General features: G+C 37.1%; 1 protein-coding gene across 1 annotated transcript in view; it reads left to right on the top strand.

The window, feature by feature from the left end:
• Positions 1–20,542, top strand: part of POLDIP2 (DNA polymerase delta interacting protein 2) — a 135,726-nt gene that overhangs the window by 22,131 nt on the left and 93,053 nt on the right. Inside the window, exon 3 of the mRNA XM_090373854.1 lies at positions 12,164–12,261. Coding sequence (XP_090229980.1) covers positions 12,164–12,261 — 98 coding nt within the window. The remainder of the gene's footprint in view (positions 1–12,163; positions 12,262–20,542) is intronic.

Below are 20,542 nucleotides of genomic sequence, written 5' to 3'. Positions count from 1 at the left end.
GTATCTACTATGGTTCTTGTGTAAGGTTCCCTGTCTTTGCAAATCTTTATATAAACATTCTAATAACTCCTAGTTTTAAGGAAAATGAATGTGTTTGTTTGAATGGGGAGGATACTGTGGGTTTTCTGAAAAATTCTGTATTTAAACTGTTATCAAGACATTCAGGTAGGATAGCTTCTTATTTTACAGTTCTACTTTTTTTATGCTGTACTGCTTCTGGTTATTGAAGAAATTGTTTAATTCTCTCTCTTCATGACTCCAAACTATGACATCGTTGATGAATCTACCACAGAAATTTGGTTTTGCAGTGAATTTTGCAGAAATTTGGTTTTGCAGTGGTAAATTAAAGACTTCAGTTTTGAAATAGTCTATGAATGTTTCTGCTAATAAAGGCTGTTAGGTGGGTCGGAAAACTGCTAGCTTTGGGGGGAGACAAAGACCAGTAGATTGACAGTAGCCACTGGCAGAGGTGAAAGAGATTCTTGCACTGCTTCTATTAGAATGAGCAGAAGCCTGAAAAACAAGATGCATGGTATTTCAGAGACTGCTGGGAGCCAGTGCGGTACAAGTAAACACATGGGTTGTGTTAGGGTAGCTAAGAATAGAAACAGGTGCAGGTATACTTGCGTGTACACCAATGCTAGGAGTTTAGTAAATAAATTTGATGAATTTGAGGTATTGCTCAAAACATCGAAGGCAGATATTGTTGGGATATCAGAGACGTGGTGTCACACAGATATAAGGGATGCAGAACTGCAATTTGGGGAGTACAACGTCTACAGAAAGGATAGACAGGATAGGAAGGGGGGAGGGGTTATGCTATTAGTTAAGAAACACATAAAATCCAAGGAAGTGAAGCCAGTCGACATCGCTGGACAGTGCAGTGTGGAGTCAGTTTGGTGTGACATAAACATTGGGAGATCAAAATTGAGAGTAGGAGTGTGCTATAGGCCTAATGACTGATGAGTATAATAAGGAACTGTACAGGGAAATAGAGTGGCCCAGTAAATCAGAGTGTCTTATAATGGGAGATTTTAATTTCCCAGATATTGACTGGAATTTGGGGGCTGGTTAATCACACACTAGCAGGGCTTTTGTGGATTTATTGGATGATTGTTTTCTACATCAGCATGTTCGGGAGGCAACTAGAGGGAGGAATACTCTTGATTTGATTATCAGCAGTGATTCTTCATGCATTAAGAATCTGCAGATAAATGAACCACTAGGTGGCAGTGATCACAGTGTGCTGAAGTGGGATTTACTCAAAGAGGTAACTACCATTAGGGGTAAAGGGAAGGGTTATTGCTTCCGTAAAGGCGACTACGATGGACTGAGACAGTATTTAAATTCTATACAGTGGGACCAACTGACGATGTTACCAACAGCAAATTCAAAATGGGAAGCATTCAAAGAACTTATCTTGGAAGCTACTAGGCTTTACATACCAACTAAGAAATATTGTTCAGGGTTTAGGCCAAAATGGATGTCAGATGAACTAATGAGGCATATGGCAGAGAAGAAAAATACATGGGATACTTACAAATTAACACATGACACAGAAGCCTATGATAGATACAAGTTGATATGCAACCAAGTTACAAAGGAGGTTAGGCAGGCGAAGGCAGATTACGAGAAATCCTTCGCAAGGGATGCAAAGAAAAACAGCAAAGAGTTCTTTACTTATGTAAACTCTAGAAGGAAGGGGATGAATCAGATTGGTCCACTTGATATTGATGGTTAAACTGTTGATGATCCTGCTCAGGTAGCTAACAAACTAAATGAATATTTTGCATCGACATTCACACATGAGGAGTTATTCAGCGAGGGGAATGCCAGAGGTGTATTCAACTCTAGCAGTAAGCTACAGAATCTTGAAATAACTGGGAGTAAGATAAACACAAGAAAGGCACCCGGGGTGGATGGGATCTATCCAGTTATATTAAAGGAGGCAGCAAAGGAAGTAAGCAAACCCTTAGCCATAATTATGAGAGCTTCCTTGGACTCAGGGGAGTTACCCATAGACTGGAAATGTGCAAATGTGACCCCAATATACAAAGGAGGATCAAAGGCTGACACAAGTAATTATAGACCTGTGAGCTTAACTTCTGTTCCAGGAAAATTAATGGAGGCACTGGTTAAAGAAGCACTGCAGGATCATTTAGACAAGACTTCAGTTATGGCTCGGACACAGCATGGTTTTGTTAAGGGGAAGTCTTGTCTGACCAACTTGATTGGATACTATGATGCAGTCACAAAAGAACTGGATGCAGGGAATAACTTTGATATTATATACTTGGATCTTAGAAAGGCTTTTGATACTGTTGCACATGGAAGACTGCTACACAAATTGGAGCAGTGTGACATTGGAGGCAAATTGCTGCTATGGATAAAGGGGTGGTTGAGGGGGAGAAGACAGAGAGTGGGAATCAATGGACACTGCTCATCGTGGACTGATGTTATTAGTGGAGTCCCTCAGGGCTCAGTGTTGGGTCCATTATTGTTTTCTGTATTTAAAATGATATTGATGATGGTATATCGGGCTTAATGTCCAAGTTTGCAGACGATACAAAGGTTGGCAGGGTTGTCAAGGACACTACTGACACTATGCTGCTGCAACAGGATCTGGAAAGGTTGAGCAGATGGGCTGAGAGGTGGCAAATGAAGTTTAACATTGACAAATGTAAAGTACTACACATGGGAAACAGCAACCCCAGAGCAACGTATCAACTCTGTGGTGCTACACTGACAGTGGTAGAGAATGAAAGGGACTTGGGGGTGGTTGTGCAGGCAGATATGAAGTTCTCTGAGCAGTGCAGACGGGCTGCAAGAGTAGCTCATGGAGTATTGTCAATGATATACAGAAATTTTTCCAGCAGGGATAAGGAGGTGATTATTCCATTGTATAAGGCGATGGTCAGGCCGCACCTAGAGTACTGTATACAGGTCTGGAGGCCTCATTTCAAGAAGGATGTAGAGCTGCTGGAACGAGTACAGAGAAGGGCAACAAGATTAGTGAATGGAACAAAGGGGTACTCTTACGAAGAAAGGCTTAAGTTTTGCAAATTACAGTGTCAGACACTAGGCACCAGCGATGTGATCTGATAGAGGTGTATAAAGCCTTGAATGGTTTAAGCATGCTCAATGCTGATGGGATTCTTCCTCTAGCTCAGAAAAATCACCTGAAAGGGCATAAATTCAAATTGAGGAAAGACAGATGTAGGATAGACGTGCGGAAATTTGCCTTTAGCCAGCGGGTGGTTGGTTGGTGGAACAGACTTCCATCCCTTGTGGTGGAGGTTGACAGCCTAAATAAGTTTAAGGCTCAGCTGGACAGGTATTTTGAACGAACAGAGGGGTGAAGTGGAAGTGGTTTTTTTTTTTTTTTTTTTTTTGGCTGATGCTGCATAAGCTTGCTTTCTTGCATCAAATGCCTCCACTAATGCTAATGCTAATTAGTGCTGTACTTTTGAGTTTTTCAGGAATTCTCTTATCAATTTAATTTTTAATTTTATAATCAAAAATTAAATTGTTAAGTGAATTTCTAATTAAATTGTTAAGTGAATCATTAAGTGAAACATACAAACAAGCACATGCCTTTGTGTATTTTCTTCCCTCTAGTATAAAAATGGATCAAGTTATACCAAATTAGTGATGTTGGCTATCTTGAACATTGATCCTCAGACAGTTTTTATTGAGAGACAGTTATGCTACTGTATAATGATAGAACAAGTTATTATTACTTCCCAGTTCCCATCAATAGCACTTATACAATCAAAGTTGTGCCAATTAATGGAAACTCTTATATTTGCCACTTTTAGCATGACCTCAGCCTCAGAAAGTGATCAGAGTAAAATATAATAATTTATATTATTATCTTTTCCTTTGTTACATCTGAAATTTAATATAGCATATAAAGTGTCCTTTAACATAGTGCATATTATGGCCTTTCTGCTTTATGCTAATCTTCATGCAAAAGTCACTGGCAGAAATATCTTCTTGGAGTAAAAATTGATTATAATACAAAAGGTTGGCTGCCAGTTTTAAAGGTTCTGTAGGGAGTACTATTAGTCATAGCAAAATGATCATACAGCATTCTTAACATATTAATTAGCATTAACGTTCTTAATTTGCTAAGAATTAACTTATTCTTAACAATGGTCAGTTAACTGATTCAGAAACATACTGCTTTTGCATGAATGACATATCCACAAGTTCTAGACCAGCAGTGGCAAACCTTTTTGTATGTTACATGATAAAGAAAAAAAAAAAAAAATTATGTACCAGGTACATAATGAGTTGCTGCCGCTCTACTCTGAGACTGATAATGTCACAGCAGCAGCCTTTAAAAACGTCTTTACTGCAGTAACTCATTATGAAACTGGTACGGTAAAATAAATAAAAAAAAGTATTGCTGTATTATTTTTATTGAAAAAATAATTTCAGTACAATGAAATAAAATGAATGGAATTTTTCATTGTACTAGTGTATAATGAAATAATTCATAAATAATATATTATAATAACACTAAAATTGTTGGTCTATGGTAATTGAAATGATATATAATTTTGACACTGAAATGATTTTAATTCGGTATTGGGTCCACTGTTGTTTTGTATATTTATCAATGATATTGATGAAGGTATATCAGGCTGTGTTGAAGTTTGCAGATGATACAAAGGTTGGCAGGATTGTTAATGACAGTAATGGCAGTGTTCTACTGGAACAGGATCTAGAAAATTTGGGAAGATGGGCTTAAAAGTGGCAACTGAAGTTTAACATTGACAAATGCAAAGTACTGCATATGGGTAGAAGTAATCCCAGAGGAACGTACCGACTGTGTGGTACTACACTTAGAGTGGTAGAAAATGAAAAAGACCAGGGAGTATTTGTGAAGTCAGATATGAAGTTTTCTGAGAAATGCAAACAGGCTGCAGGGCAGGTCATGGGGTTTTATCAATGATATACAGCAGGAGTGGCTAACGAGTTGGTTACGATCTACCAGTCAATCGCAGCTTTAATTTTGGTCGATCACGACGAATTTTAAATATATAGAAAAAAAAAGATCCCCAGACGTTCACATGAAGTGAGTATGGGCTTGGCACACCCAGGATCCTTAGCTGGATATCATCATTCTTCTCTTTCTTGGTGATTCCCTTCTACTTCTGACTCTTGTTTTCTCTCTCAGGGTAATTCAGAAAGTTTTTCTTTTTTGCCTGGTGCAGCAGAAGCCTCAGGCTTCCTTGCACCATATGGCTAATAATAATAATAATAAATAGATTAGTCAAAATCTGAATGTTTTATTATTATTATTAAGGGCCTCACTGCATACCATTATCACAAATCCGTTGAACCACGTGACTACTCGTCACTGCGCAGCTTCTAGGCTTGTCTAGTGAAAATTCATTGTGGCGAGCATAGTGTATGTGTGGAATTCTTATTTAGCTTACTTAATATTAATAACTGGACAGTACTTATACATTAATTTGATTTGATTTAAAATGAATACTACGAAAAAGAGTAAAACATATCATTTTCATCGAGTGGGTACTAGAATACTTTTTTATAATGATAAAGAAAAATGTTGTTTGATTTGAAATGCTTCCGTGGCTATACCCAAAAAAAGGAAATTTAGAAAGGCACTTCAACGCACTCCATGGAAAATGCCAATCGGATTTTCTGCCTTATTTTTTCTAAGTGACCTTAGAAAAAATAAATTAAAAGAACTTAAATCCAGATTATTTGCACAACAAAATTTCTTCGTGACACCTAATTTACAATCTAAAGCAGTAACTGTAGCATAATTTAAAGTGAGTCATCTTCTTGCAAAAAATACAAACATTTTCTGATGGTCACTTTATCAAAGACACATTTTTAGAAATAACAGATTCTCTTTTTGAAAATTTTAAGAAAAAAGTGAAATGAAAAGTGCTCTTCAAGATCTGCAATTATCTCGAAATACTGTGATGCGACACATTGAAAAAATGAGTAAAAATGTGAGCAAACAATTGCGTGCTCATATTGTTAATGGTGTGTCCTTTTCTTTACAACTGGATGAATCTACAGATGTCAGTGATATAGCTCAATTGCTCGTTTTTATTTGTATGGATTTCGTTAAAAGAAAGAACTAGACGTCTTGATATATTTAACGCATTCAAAAATTTTATTGAAAAAATTAAATTACTACTATTTAAGCTTGTATCAATAACAACAGATGGAGCTAAAACAATGACGGGTCATCTTAATGGATTCATCACATTGTGCCAAAAGAATGATCAATTCCCAGATATTTTGAGTTACCACTGTATCATCCACCAACAAGTGTTAGCCAGCAAAAGATTAAATACTAAAAGTGTTATGGACATAGCTTTCAAAATCGCGAATTCCATCAGAGGACAGTCTCTTCAAGGGAGACTTTTCAAAATGCAACTCAATGAAAATGAACCAGATCTGATATTACACACACACGTGAGGTGGCTGAGTCAGAGTAAGTTTCTACAGAGATTTTGAAATTTTCTGAATGAAATTAAAAAAATTGTTTAACAAAGGGGGGATGATTATCAGCAGCTGCAAGATACAGAGGGGTTGTGTAATCTCTGCTTTTGAATGTAATAGTGAGAAATATGTTTCTGAAATTGAGAAAGTTGTGGATGATTTTAAAACCAGATTCGGTGATTTTAAAATAATCGAAGACATCGTTCAATATATTTCTTATGCATTTAATGTCAACTTAGATACGAAACAAATTGCGGAAAAATTGCTGAGATTATTCACCTAGAGAAAATATTACTTGAAAATGAAATTATTGCATTGCGAAACGATATCTTCTTAAAAGCTAGCTCATCAGAAAAAGACTTTTTGAAATACGTTTGCCGAGAAAAGTACCCAAATATTAAAAAAAAAAATGCAGTGAACTTTTAAATTCTTGTTTTGGTTCCACATATCTATGTGAATCAGCCTTTTTGTATTTGAAACAAACAGACGAAGAATCGCTGTACTCTTACGGACTTGCATACAGAAGATTCTTTACGGATGGCCTTATCACAGTATATCCCCGATTTTGAAAGCTTGGCAGATAACATGAAAACACAAAAAAAACTTCACATAAATTAAAAATTGAAATACGTATGAATTTGAAATAAGAATTCTGAATTCTATTAAATTTTAAAATTTATAAACAACATTTTTAAATATATATTGATTAACTTTTTTAACCATATGCAATGAAATTCTAGAGATGGTAGATCGCGGCACACTTTGAAGAAAAAAAGTAGATCGCATCGCAAATTAAGTTGGCCACCCCCTGATATACAGGAATTTTGCTAGCAGAGAAAAGGAGGTAATTGTCCCTCTGTATAAGGCAATGGTTAGGCCACGCCTTGAGTATGCGTACAGGTCTAGAGGCCTCATTTTAGGAAGGATGTAGATTTTCTTGAGCATGTACAGAGAAGGGCAACAAGATTGGTCAGGGGAATGAATGGATCCTCTTACCAAGAGAGAGAGAGAGGCTTAATTTCTACAAATTGCAGCGGCTGGAGACTAGGCACCTGCGAGGTGATCTGATTGAGGTGTATAAGGCCTTGAATGGGTTGAGCATGCTGAATTCTGATGGGATTGTTTAGATTATGAACCTAAGGGGGCATAAATTCAAATTGAGGAAAGACAGCTGCGTAGAATAGATGTGCGGAAATTTGCCTTTAGCCAGCGGATAGTTAATTGCTGGAACAAACTTCCATCTGTCATTGTGGAAGTTGATAGGTTAAATAAATTTAAGGAGGAACTGGACAAACATTTAGAGGGAATGGTTGTGTGAAATTTTTTTTTTTTTGCAAGAAAGCAAGCTCATACGCTTGCTTTCTTGCATCATATGCCATGATTACTATTACTTGCTAATTGTTCTTCAGAATTGATATCTGTGGTATAAATCTTGTGCAACAAAAGCATTTGTATTTCGGACTCTAGCGCTGCTCGCTCAGTAAACAGACAGTAGGTTGTATCGGTCTGGAGCAGAAATTGAGAAGGATATATTGATTGACAGGTAGGCATGGCAAATGATTACATGATTGGTGATGGGCACAACAGATGACAAGCTACTGTGTAGTCATTGGTTGACATTATGATGTGTATTTACCAGTAAAGAACAGTGCATAATAGTTTTGTAATGAACGGTGAACAGGTAATAGTAGCGATAAATCTTTTGAGGTGCTGACTGACATTATGATACATGTGTATCCACACAAGTGTCTTTAAAAATAAAAGTACTATAATAAAAAATTAATATTTTGTTAATAAACAATTTATGTGCTAGTCCACCCATGATTCTAAAGAAAAAAGGTTAGGTTACCCCCTCCATATCGGAAGGGGGGGGTTCAAGCTCCCATGGGATTCAAGGCAAGGTGACTTGGCCTTTTTTCACCATTACGAAATACCGTAGTGGTGAAAAAAGGTTAGGACAAGTTACCATTAGTGCTGCTAAAGTGATACTAAACTGATGTTATCGTGTGTTATGTTCGTGCACCAATCAGCACATCGTTTGCCACGCCTACTTGTCAATCAATATATCGTTCTCGACTTTGCTCCAGACCGATAACACTTACTGTCTGTTTACCGAGTGAGTAGCACTAGAGTGCTGTATCGGGAAACTAATTTTCCATGTAAGTTATCTGACGTATCTCGTCGTTCTCGTGCAGACTTTCTTTACCTTCGCCGAATTAATAATAGTTCATCATTATTGTTGACAGGTTCCACAATTTCATCTGAATGTTCCTGTTCACTATCATTTGTCCCCAAGAAATCGTCCTTCACTTTTAGGCCGTAGAATTTATACAAAGGCGAATTTATCAAATATTTTCATTATTTTTTTCTGCACACATCCTTGTAGATATGATGATTTATGTATGAGTCTTCGTTTTATATGTACATTAATGGCATAATCGTCATCTAATTCTCTAGGTAATTGATGAACAATCGTATTTACGTTAACTGGTACTTTTATTACTTGTCCAATGATCCCATATTGTCCATGTTCGTAACATAAACGACGAATTTGCATAAAGGGTAATTGTGGTGATATCAAAAGCTCAGTTACAACATCCAGTGGAGGCAAATGAGTAGGATATGTCTGATATATAAATCCATTTGACGTGGCCATAGTTGGTATCTGTCCCTCTTTTAATGAAGTATGACATGTATTACACATCATGAAAGTACTCACTTCTTGTAAAGGAAATTCGTTTTGAAGTAATTCATATGAAGTTGTTGAAAATGGTTTCAAATCTAATTGAAACCATAAATGATCACAAACATTACAACTAAATCCAAATGGGTTTTTGTACACAAGTTTTTCAAACTCACTCTTAGCTCGTGTAGACACTATAGGGATGTAATCAGGAATCTCATTATTAGCCATTTATAATTTCGCCTTTTTTCGTGCATGATATTTCTTCATTCGTTCTGCTGGAGTTTTAGATTCCTGATAAGTATCAGAAATAATAGAACTCTGTAGTTGACAAGTATCGGGCATAGTAGAACTCTGTGGTTGAATTTCATTGTTATTCAGAATAGTTTGAATTTCTAATTTCCTTTTCTTCCATTCACGATATTCCTTCATTATTTCAGCTTGAGTTTTTTTTGGGTGCAGTTTGAGAACACCCAGGCATAACGAAACACCCTTGTTGAGTTTCATATGGATTCACATTTCTGTCCAACTTCCCTTTCTTTCTTTCACGATATTCCTTCAAATGCAGGGCTGTAGATTTTGGGACAGTCACTCGCGTATTAATCATTATGCTGATATGACGGTAAAATGTAGTGTCACTGCTCAGTTGTACTTGTGTTACTGCACATGTTACGTACAATTGAGTTTTCTTGGGTACATGTGTTGTACTTGTTGCATCACTGCACTTGCGTTGCTGCAGCAACAAGTACAATGCATGCACATCGGATTTTGTGATGATTTGTAGGCAACATAACGCTTTTTTCCAAATAACGCCGATAAAAACGTTTTTAACGTCAAAAACCTAAAATTATCAAGTATAACCATATTTTATTTTTTATTGCTATTTCAAAAAAAGTGAAAAGGGTAACAATACTTGAAAGTTTTTAATGAGAACTTTGTTGCTGTGTAATTCTGCTTACATTTCCACTTATGGTTTTCATTTAAATTTAAAAAAATACAAATTACTTATTAGGTGATTATTCTACTATGCATATTTTACATACTAGTAATTTAAGCTATTTGGTGGTTGCTGTGAGCCCATATATTTTCCTGTGCATGCTGTTTGTGGTATGTGCACCCTGAGCAGCATGCATAGGTTTTAATTTTCTAGAATCTTGGAATGATGGAATAAAGATTAAACAACACTTATGTGATTCCTTCTTCAATTACATGTTATAAGAGTTTCATCTTGCTGTAGTGTAGTGGAAAAATAAACTTTTGCTGGTTTTTTAAACTTTTATCACCAGCGTATTATGGCAGTTTAATGTATTATACAGCCAAGCATTTTCTTTCTTGTTATTTGTGGGACCTCAGAATTTATCTGTGATTTTGCTTATCATTCTGCTGATAGTGCATGTTAGATATCCAATGAATATAAATTTTAGCAAGGTTTGTATTCATTTCAGTTCTTTATTCAGCCCATCTCCTTTATATATTTTTAATGCTCTTAAGGCTTGCATACCTGATGATCCTTCTATGCAATTAACTTAGCATTAATATGTATAAGTATAGTGCAAAAGCATCAATAATACATAGCCAAATCTGAATGAACAGAATATTAGCAAAACGGCATCGTTTTAAGTTATATCTCATATTGTGAATACCTTCACAACGAGTTGCTATGATATTGCACTACTTCAAATAAGTAATGCTTCACCTGAGGAGAAGACTGATGTTACTTATTCTCAGATGGATACCACCACCCAGACGGCACAGTTTCAGGTCTATTTGGCCCTTCTTCGGTGGGTGGGTAGGTACCCGAGTGATGCAATGCTGGCAAAACAGTTATGAAGTATAACTCCACAATATGAGTCTGGGTTGGTGGTATCCATCTGAGAATAAGTAACATTAGTCTTCTCCTTAGGTGAAGCGTTACTTATTTGAAGTAGTACAATATCATGGCAACTTGTAAAGGTATTCACAATATGAGATATAACTTAAAACGATGCCGCTTTGCTAATATTCTGTTCATTCAGATTTGGCTATGTATTATTGATGCTTTTGCACTATACTTATACATAGTCTAGACTTTTTTCCATAGCTTGAGGCTTACGCCCTAAACGCTTTACAGTCTTCATACACCATCAGGCATCTCTCATATTGTGGAGTCATACATCATAACTGTTTTGCCATCATTGCATCACTCGGGTACCTATCCACCCACTGAAGAAGGGTGGGTAGCCCGAAACAGCACCAGGGGAAGCCTGATGATGTCCGGAGTTTCCAAGAATAGGTTTCAACAGCCTTCTCCACTGGGGAAGCGTTGCCTATTCGAGGAGTTTGAGTTTTTGAGTGGTGTGAGTTGAAGGGGTTACTGTCCCTTTCATTCTTCTAGTTTCTTTTCCTCTTCCACTCCTTGTATTACTTTCCCTCTACCTTTTTGCTTTTCTAAGTCTAATAGGGACAGCTGGATAGTCGAGTTATTATCCCACACAAATACAAAATAGCCCCGAAACGGTGCCGTCTGGGTGGTGGTATCCATCTGAGAATAAGTAAATTAGTCTTCTCCTCAGGTGAAGCGTTAATTATTCGAAGTAGTGCAATATCATGGCAACTCGTTGTGAAGGTATTCACAATATGAGATATAACTTAAAACGATGCCGCTTTGCTAATATTCTGTTGATTCAGATTTGGCTATGTATTATTGATGCTTTGGCACTATACTTATACATAGTCTAGACTTTTCCATAGCTTGAGGCTTACGCCCTAAATGCTTTATAGTCTTAGCACTAATATTATTACCATTTTTATTAACTACCATATTATTAATTCAGAAATGTCTTGTGACACTATGTTAGCTAATACCAATTATTATTAGAGTTTGAGTTACTAAAAGACCTTTGAATTCCAACTGAAGGTTGGAATTCAAAGGAATTCAATTTCTATGTCAACATTAAATATCACAGAAGTAAAGTTTACTTAAATTGTAATTGTTTAATATTTTTGCAGCTATTTTTGCACAGGGTTTTTGGATACAGAGGTGTTACATTATTTCCATGGATGGCGAGGGTCTATGACAGAGATGTGCCAAATAAGAAGGAAAGCAGGTGAATATTTTCTGTTTTCAAAAATAATAATCTGCACTATATTAGTATCCTGTTCATATAGGATTGTTAATAAATGTTGTATCATTTAATTGATACTCTCTCTATTTGTGTGCTATTGCAAGAATATTTGCTGATGCTATCGAGGCAGAGTTAGGTGGATCGGAAAACTGCTAGCTTGGAGGATACACGGACTAATAGATTAACAGTAGCTGCTGGCAGAGGTGAAAGTGATTCTTGCACTGCTTCTATTGAAATGAGAAGCAGCCTGGAAAACAAGGTGCAGGGGATTCCAGAGACTGCTGGGAGTCATTGCGGAACAAGAAAATACATGGGCTGCCTTAAGGTAGCTAAGAATAGAAACAGGTACATGTATACTTGCGTGTACACCAATGCTAGGAGTTTGGTAGATAAATTTGATGAAAATGAGGTGTTGGTGAAAACTTCAAAGGCAGATATTGTTGGGATAACAGAGACGTGGTGTCACACGGATATAAGGAATGCAGAACTGGAATTCGGGGAGTACAATGTGTACAGAAAGGATAGACAGGATAGGAAGGGAGGAGGGGTTATGCTATTGGTTAAGAAACACATAAAATCCAAGGAAGTACAGCCAGTCGACATGGCTGGACAGTGCAGTGTCGAATCAGTTTGGCGTGACATAAGCACTGGGAAAGCAAAATTGAGAGTAGGAGTGTGTTATAGGCCTAATGATTCTGATGAGTATAATAAACAACTGTACAGAGAAATAGATTGGGCCAGTAAATCAGAGTGTCTTATAATGGGAGATTTTAATTTCCCAGATATTGACTGGAATTTGTGGATTGGTCGCTCACACACTAGCAAGGCTTTTGTGGATTTATTGAATGATTGTTTTCTATAGCAGCATGTTCGGGAGGCAACTAGAGGGAGTAATACTCTTGATCTGATTATCAGTAATGATTCAATGATTCTTCGTGCATTAAGAAGCTGCATATAAAGGAACCACTAGGTGGCAGTTATCACAGTGTGCTGAAGTGGGATTTACTTAGAGGCAACTACCATCAGGGGTAAAGGGAAGGGTTTTTGCTTTCTGTGTTTGCTTTTTGGACCACTGTAGTCGCCTTTTGTAAAGGCGATTACAGTGGTCCGAGTCAGTATTTAAATTCTATACAGTGGGACCAACTGATTATGTTACCAACGGCAAATTCAAAATGAGAAGCGTTCAAAGAATTAATCATGGAAGCTACTAGGCTTTTCATACAAAGAAATATTGTTCAAGATTTAAGAAATATTGTCCATTTAAGAAATATTGTTCAAGATTTAGGCCTAAATGGATGTGAGATGAACTAATTAGACATGTGGCAGAGAAGAAAAATGCATTGGATACATATAAATTAACAGGTGACACGGAAGCCTGTGATAGATATAAGCTGGTCTGTAACCAAGTCACAAAGGAGGTTAGGCAGGCAAAAGCAGATTACAAGAAATCTTTGGCAAAGGATGCAAAGAAAAACAACAAAGAGTTCTTTACTTATGTTAACTCCAGAATAGGGGTTCCCAGCGGGTTCGATGAATCTTTAGGGGTATTTTGAAGGTCAATGAACTATTAATGGTTGTTGACTGGGGGCCGATTAAATAAGATCTGTGTTGTATTATTATATTTAATTTTTTTATACATTTTTCTTAACTAAATTCATTTATTTTAAAATTTTCGTATTGTCCAGAAGTCTGGTTTAGTGTTTTTGTGCAGCTAGCAAGTTGTACAATGTAATACAGGCCCTTTAGGCCCGCCTACTGTTTTGTGAACACTACGTGACCATCTTGTGCAATTTCTCTTGTTTCAGTGACCAGAGTTAGTATGGATTTAGAGTGTAATGAGTAAGGTCGAAATTTAAACATACATTAGTTTTATATTTATTTTATGGTAGATGCAGTTTATAAAAATATATTAATTTGTGCAAATAGTTGTAAATATATATATATAATAATTATTTGTCAGACATGATTGCTTCATTATTTTTGATTATTTTTATTTAATTTTAAGAAATTTAATAAATATGTCAGTACCAAAAAGAAAGTGCCTGCAGTATTCCCAAGAATATTTAAGCTTAGGGTTTATTTCTATGCTGGGAAATGATACAATGCCTCTATGTCTCATCTCTGAAAAAACATTTATTTTCTTTTTTATTAGGATGCATTCTTTCAATGGGCTCTTTCATCTTTGATGGCTTCATACCATCGTTAGATTCTAGGAAGCCATCAAAGATGAAAGAGCACATTGAAAGAATGCATCCTAATAAAAAAGAAAATAATTTAGAGTATTTTAAAAATTTAAAAGAAAAATTTCTTTTACGTTTAAAAATGGGACTAAAGTCATTTTTTTTAAATCATCCACTTCTAAAAATGTTGAAGGTGGAATGGAAGCATCTTACACCATATCACTTTTAATTGCAAAAGGAGGATATCCTCATACAGTTGATGAAAAATTAATTTTACCTGCAGTGAGGGAGGTAATAAGTACTGTAATGAAGATAGACCCAGATCTAATATTAAAAAATATTCCTCTGAGTAACAACACAGTGCAACGTCGCATCGATGAAATGGCCGAGGATATTAAAGAGTCTTTATTATTTGATCTAAAAACAAATGAATTTGCCATTCAGTTAGACGAGACAACTTCGGGAGAATGAGCATATTGATGATTTATGTTCGCTATTATAGCCCAAGAAAAGAAGAAATAACAGAAGAATTTCTTACTGCTGAGCAATTAGAGACTTACACGACAGATGAAATTATTTTTGATTGTCTTGAAAAATTTTTAGACAAATATAAAATACCTATTTCCAATGTAATTGAGGAGGCTTGTGATGACAGGTTTGTAATTAATAATTACAAACCTGTTCGGTTAACTTCTGTTCCAGGGAAATTAATATAAGCACTGGTTAAAGAAGCATTGCAGGATCATCTAGACAAGACTTCAGTTATAGCTCGGACACAGCATGGTTTTGTTAAAGGGAAGTCTTGTCTAACCAATTTGATTGGATACTATGATGTGGTCATAAAGGAACTGGATGCAAAGAATAATTTTGATATCATATATTTGGATCTTAGAAAGGCTTTTGATACTGTTGCACATGGAAGACTGCCGCACAAATTGGAGCAGTGTAGCATTGGAGGCAAATTGTTGCTATGGATAAAGGGATGGTTGAGTGGGAGAAGACGGAGAGTGGTAATCAGTGGACACTGCTCTTTGTGGACTAATGTTATTAGTGGAGTCCCCCAGGATTCAGTGTTAGGTTCAGTGTTGTTTTCTATATTTATTAATGATATTGATGATGGTATATCAGACTTAATGTCCAAGTTTGCAGACGATACGAAGGTTGCCAAGGTTGTTAATGACACTAATAACAGTATGCTACTGCAGCAGGATCTAGAAAAGTTCAGCAGATGGGACAAATGAAGTGGCAAATGAAGTTTAACATTGACAAATATAAAGTACTGCATATGGGGTAGTGGTAACCCCAGAGTACCATATCAACTGTGTGGTACTACACTCAGGGTGTTAGAGAATGAAAAAGACCTGGGGATAATTGTGCAGTCAGATATGAAGTTTCTGAACAGTGCAGACAGTCTGTAAGAGTGGCTTATGGTGTCTTAATTCTACTCGTACATAGATTATCCTTCCATCTGAACAAAATTCCTGTATATTATCAATAATACAGGAATTTGTCTATCATGAATAAAGAATTGATTATCCCCTTGTATAGGGCAGTGGTCAGGCCACACGTTGAGTACTGTATACAGGTCTGGAGGCTTCGTTTTTGGAAGGATGTAGCACTGCTTGAACGAGTACAGAGAAGGGCAACGAAATTGTTGAATGGAACAAAGGGTTACTCTTATGAAGAAAGACTTAAGTTCTGAAAATTGCTGTCTCTTGGGACTAGGCACCTGCGAGGTGATCTGATAGAGGTGTATAAGGCCTTGTATGGTTTGAGTATGCTCAGTGCTGAGATTCTTCCTCTTGCCGAATTAGTTGCCTGATAGACATAAATTCAAATTGAGGAAAGACAATTGTAGAATCAAGGTGCAGAAATTTGTCTTCAGTTAGCAGTTGGTTGATTGCTGGAACAAACTTCAATCTGTTGTTGCAGAAGTTGGCAGCTTATATAAATTCAAGGCAGAACTAGACAAACATTTGGAGTGAATGAATTGGTGGAATGGGAAGAGATATTTTTTTTTTTTTTTTTTTTGGCTGATGCTATAAGCTTGCTTTCTTGCATCATATGCCTTTTCTAATGCTATTGCTAATATACATATTTACTAAAATCTTGTCCTATTCCACCCATCCATTTTTCACAATATATTTTCATTTTCCCTGACAATTGCGTCACCAACAATAACTAGCTCCCGTGGAACCAGTGCATTCTGCCCTGAAGATTGCCGCTGTGTTGCCTGGTGCACAAGAGTAAGCTCTGGCATTGAGTTGGGCAGCTGAGAGTTTTATGGGCCCCCTATTTTAATTCCTTCGAGAGCATCTACCTGACTCTTCAAACTCTCATAGATGCCCATCAGAATGTGGAGTTGGTGCCTTATTTCTTCACATTCTCTGCATCTAGCGCGCACACACACACACACACACACACACACACACACACACACACACACACACACACACACACACACACACACACACACACACACACACACACACACACAAAGACATCCTCCATGGCTAGATCATGTCCTGTTCCAGAAAGGTCTGCAAACATAACACATTTTGCAAATTTTTTTTAGACTGTGATGTGTAGGAGAATCGACCTCTTCAGTTCTTCCATGAACCACAGCCTCTTATTTTAAAGTTTCTCTTAAGCTTGATTTCTTCCAGTTTATTTTAAGGACACTAATGCAATGTTTGTAGGTATATTCTCTATATTTATATAAATATTTTGCCATTTATTATTAATTTTTTATTTATTTATTTTTTTTAATGAAAACCCCAAACATGAGAGGTATTAGAAATTATATAGTACCATGCTTCGGTTGGAGGTTGGGAAGACGAAAGAAAATATTTAGACTTGAACTTCTGTAGAGTGTAATTTTCAGGAAATACGTATGAAGGACGGTTGTTCCAGAAAACGGCAGTTGAATGAATAAACGAGGAAGATGAAAAGTTGGTTGTGTGAGTTTGAAGTTGGACAGTAAATGGATGTTAGCTGGTGGTGGCATGTGTTCAGACTGTTTTGAAAGAGCGAGAGAGAGGAATTATAGAAGCCAATTCAGAAGAACAGTGCCCATGGAAATATATGTAGAAAAGACATGTAGCAGAAACAGTATGTCAGTGGGACAGCGAGTGGAGAGACTCTGTTAGAGATGTCATTAATTAATCTAAGTGCCCTCTTCTGAATGGAATCTAGAAGCCTGAGAGAGTTTTGGGGGGGGGGGGCACCACCCCCGATGTGGGAACAATATTCCATGGTAGGGCGGATTCGCGATTTTTACAGAGTGAACAGCTGTTTGGAAGAAAAGTAATGCAGAGAGAGTGCAAGAGGAAACCAAGTTTTTTAGATGCAGAGGAAGCAATATTTGCAATGTACTTGTGCAAAAGAGATTAGAAGTCAGGGAATTCCCCAAAAGAGATATATCATCTTGCCTAGAAATTGGAGTGTCACAAAGATAAGCATAGGAACAGAAGAATCCTCTTTTTGTGAGATATAAGACAAAACTGAGTTTTAGAAGGATTGAAATCAACTAAGTTGTCATTGTCCCACTAGAGAATTACCTTGAGATCGGCATTTAAGGAATTGGTAGTGGATATATGAGAAGTTGAAGCTGAGCAGGGCAAGGCTTCTCAAAATGGAAAGTGGAATGCAATGTGCTATCATCAGCAAAACTATGGATAGGATTTCTAGTCAATGGAAGGTCATTAATATACAAGAGGAAAAGAGTGGGGTAAAGAACTGAACCTCGGGGGACACCAGCATTAGTGGAGAAGTTAGAAGACAGAGAGCCATGTACCATCACCCTCAGTGAGCGATCAGAGAGAAAACTGGATAACCAATTACAAAAAACAGTTGGCAAACCATAAGATGGAAGCTTGTTGAGAAGAACTGCTTGTGTTTCACCGAACTTTTCCATTCAATTTGTCCTTAACATAAGCCAGAATATCACCAGTGGATCGACACTGACGGAATCCATACTGGCGATCATTGATCAGACGGAAGGTTTCTAGGTAGTTTAAGAGTTGGCGGTTAATTGGTTTCTCCATTACTTTAGAAAGTCAATTTGTCACCCTTTTTAGGAACTGGCTGGATATGAACAAATTTCCAAGCAGAAAGAAAAACACCTTTGGAATAAGAAAGTGAAAACAGTCTGCAAAGAACAGGAGTAAGTTCAGGAGAACAGGTTTCAAGAACAAGAGGAGAAATACCATCAGGACCTGGAGCTTTCTTAGCAGCAAGATTTCGTCAAAATCCCTCTCACATCCTTTTGACGGAAGACCACAGGAGGCATTGAATGGAACGTGTTGGGAATTGTGGGAGGTGTTTTATACCAAGTTCATTAATACATGAGTTGGAAGAAAAATGGGATGCTAGCAGATCAGCTTTATCCTTGGCTGAAGAGACAACAGAACCATCTGGTTTTGACAGAGGTGGGAGCAGAAATGGACAAAATTTGCGGCCAATAGCTTTGGCAAGGGACTAAAATGCTTGGCTACCATTAGGGTAAGAAGCAAGTTTTCTACTCTTAGCCTGTTCAAAATCTAGTTTGGACTGCTTTACAATTGTTATGAGCTTTGGTGTAGGCAGAAAATGAAACTGAAGAATCGGAAACAAGCCAATTACGATATGAAACATTCTTCTCTTGGACAGCCTTAGCACATTTATTGGAAAACCAAGGTTTAGATAAAGGATGAGATTTTAAAGTGGAGTGTGGGATAAAGGATTCCATTCCTACAAGAATAATTTCACTGACACAATCTGAGCCAACATTGACATCAGAAGTTTTGAAACAGTAATCTGAGCAAAGAAAAGAAAAAAAGAAATCTCGTAGGTCATCCCATTTCGCATTCTTTTAATGCCAAACAGCACGAGGTTAGGAATAGCCATGAGATAAAGGCCCCATTGGAGAAGAGACAATCACCAAGTTATGATCTGAGGTGCCTAAAGGACCACTCACTCTAACCGTGTACTTAGAAGAGTTGTTTGTGAGAAAGAGATCAAGCGTGTTGGCTGTATGGTTAGGATTGTCTGGTATTCTTTGCTGCATAAGAAAGGAGATAAATCAGAAATTGGAAATTATAGACCAATTAGCTTGTTATCCCACATCTACAAGTTGTTCACAAGGGTCATTACTAACAGATTAGAGAGAATACTTGATGAGAATCAACCGAAAGAGCAAGCTGGCTTTAGGACAGGATTCTCAACTATGGATCACCTTCATGTAATATCACAGCTAATGGAGAAAGCAAATGAATATAAAACACCATTATGCCTGGCATTTGTGGATTATGAAAAGGCATTTGACTCCATACAGCATAAGGCAATGTTTCGGGCACTGGAAAGACAAGGCATCGATACCCCATATATTATGATTTTGAAGAAAATATATGAGAGTGCTACCTCCTTTATTAGACTAGACAAAGACAGTAGGAAATTTAAAATTGAGAAAGGAGTTCGACAAGGAGACACAATATCTCTGAAGCTGTTTACTGTTGCCCTTGGGCGCCTCCGTAGCCAGGTGGGAAGGAGCAGCAGTGCATAGCACACGCTTCTTGATTAGACCGGGGTTCGAGCCCGTCACCACCGAATGCGGAAAGGTCAGGGAATGACCACCGCATATCCCGGAGCAATATGGCCTTAGTTGCTAATGCTTCAAATAACAAACAAACAAACTGTTGCCCTTGAGGAAGCTTTCAGAAGATTAGACGTCGCAGAAAGGAGTCAGTGTGAACGGCGAGTACCTAAACCTGCATTTACGATTTGCAGATGACATTGTGGTCATTAGCCACGATCCCAACGAATTAGAGGAAAATCTTAATCAGTTATGCACAGCTAGTAAGGATTTTGGACTAAAGATGAATATGGCTAAAACAAAAGTAATGATGAACAAGTATGCCACAGAAAGGGAAATAATGATTGAAGGAGCAGTAATTGAAAAGGTGGAGTCATATACTTATCTGGGACAAGTCATTAGCTGTAATAATGATAAATGGCTGAAAGTCAAGAGAAGAATAATTTTGGATGGATAGCATTCAGGAAATATAGTCACATACTGAAGAGCAATATCCCAGTTTGTCTGAAAC

The sequence above is a fragment of the Mastigoproctus giganteus genome, chromosome 5 (genome assembly GCF_048544385.1).
Source record: "Mastigoproctus giganteus isolate SK-2022 chromosome 5, ASM4854438v1, whole genome shotgun sequence".
NCBI classification, from domain to species: domain Eukaryota; kingdom Metazoa; phylum Arthropoda; class Arachnida; order Uropygi; family Thelyphonidae; genus Mastigoproctus; species Mastigoproctus giganteus.
Note: the sequence above shows the minus strand (reverse complement) of the source record. Positions and strands in the feature narration are given on the sequence as shown.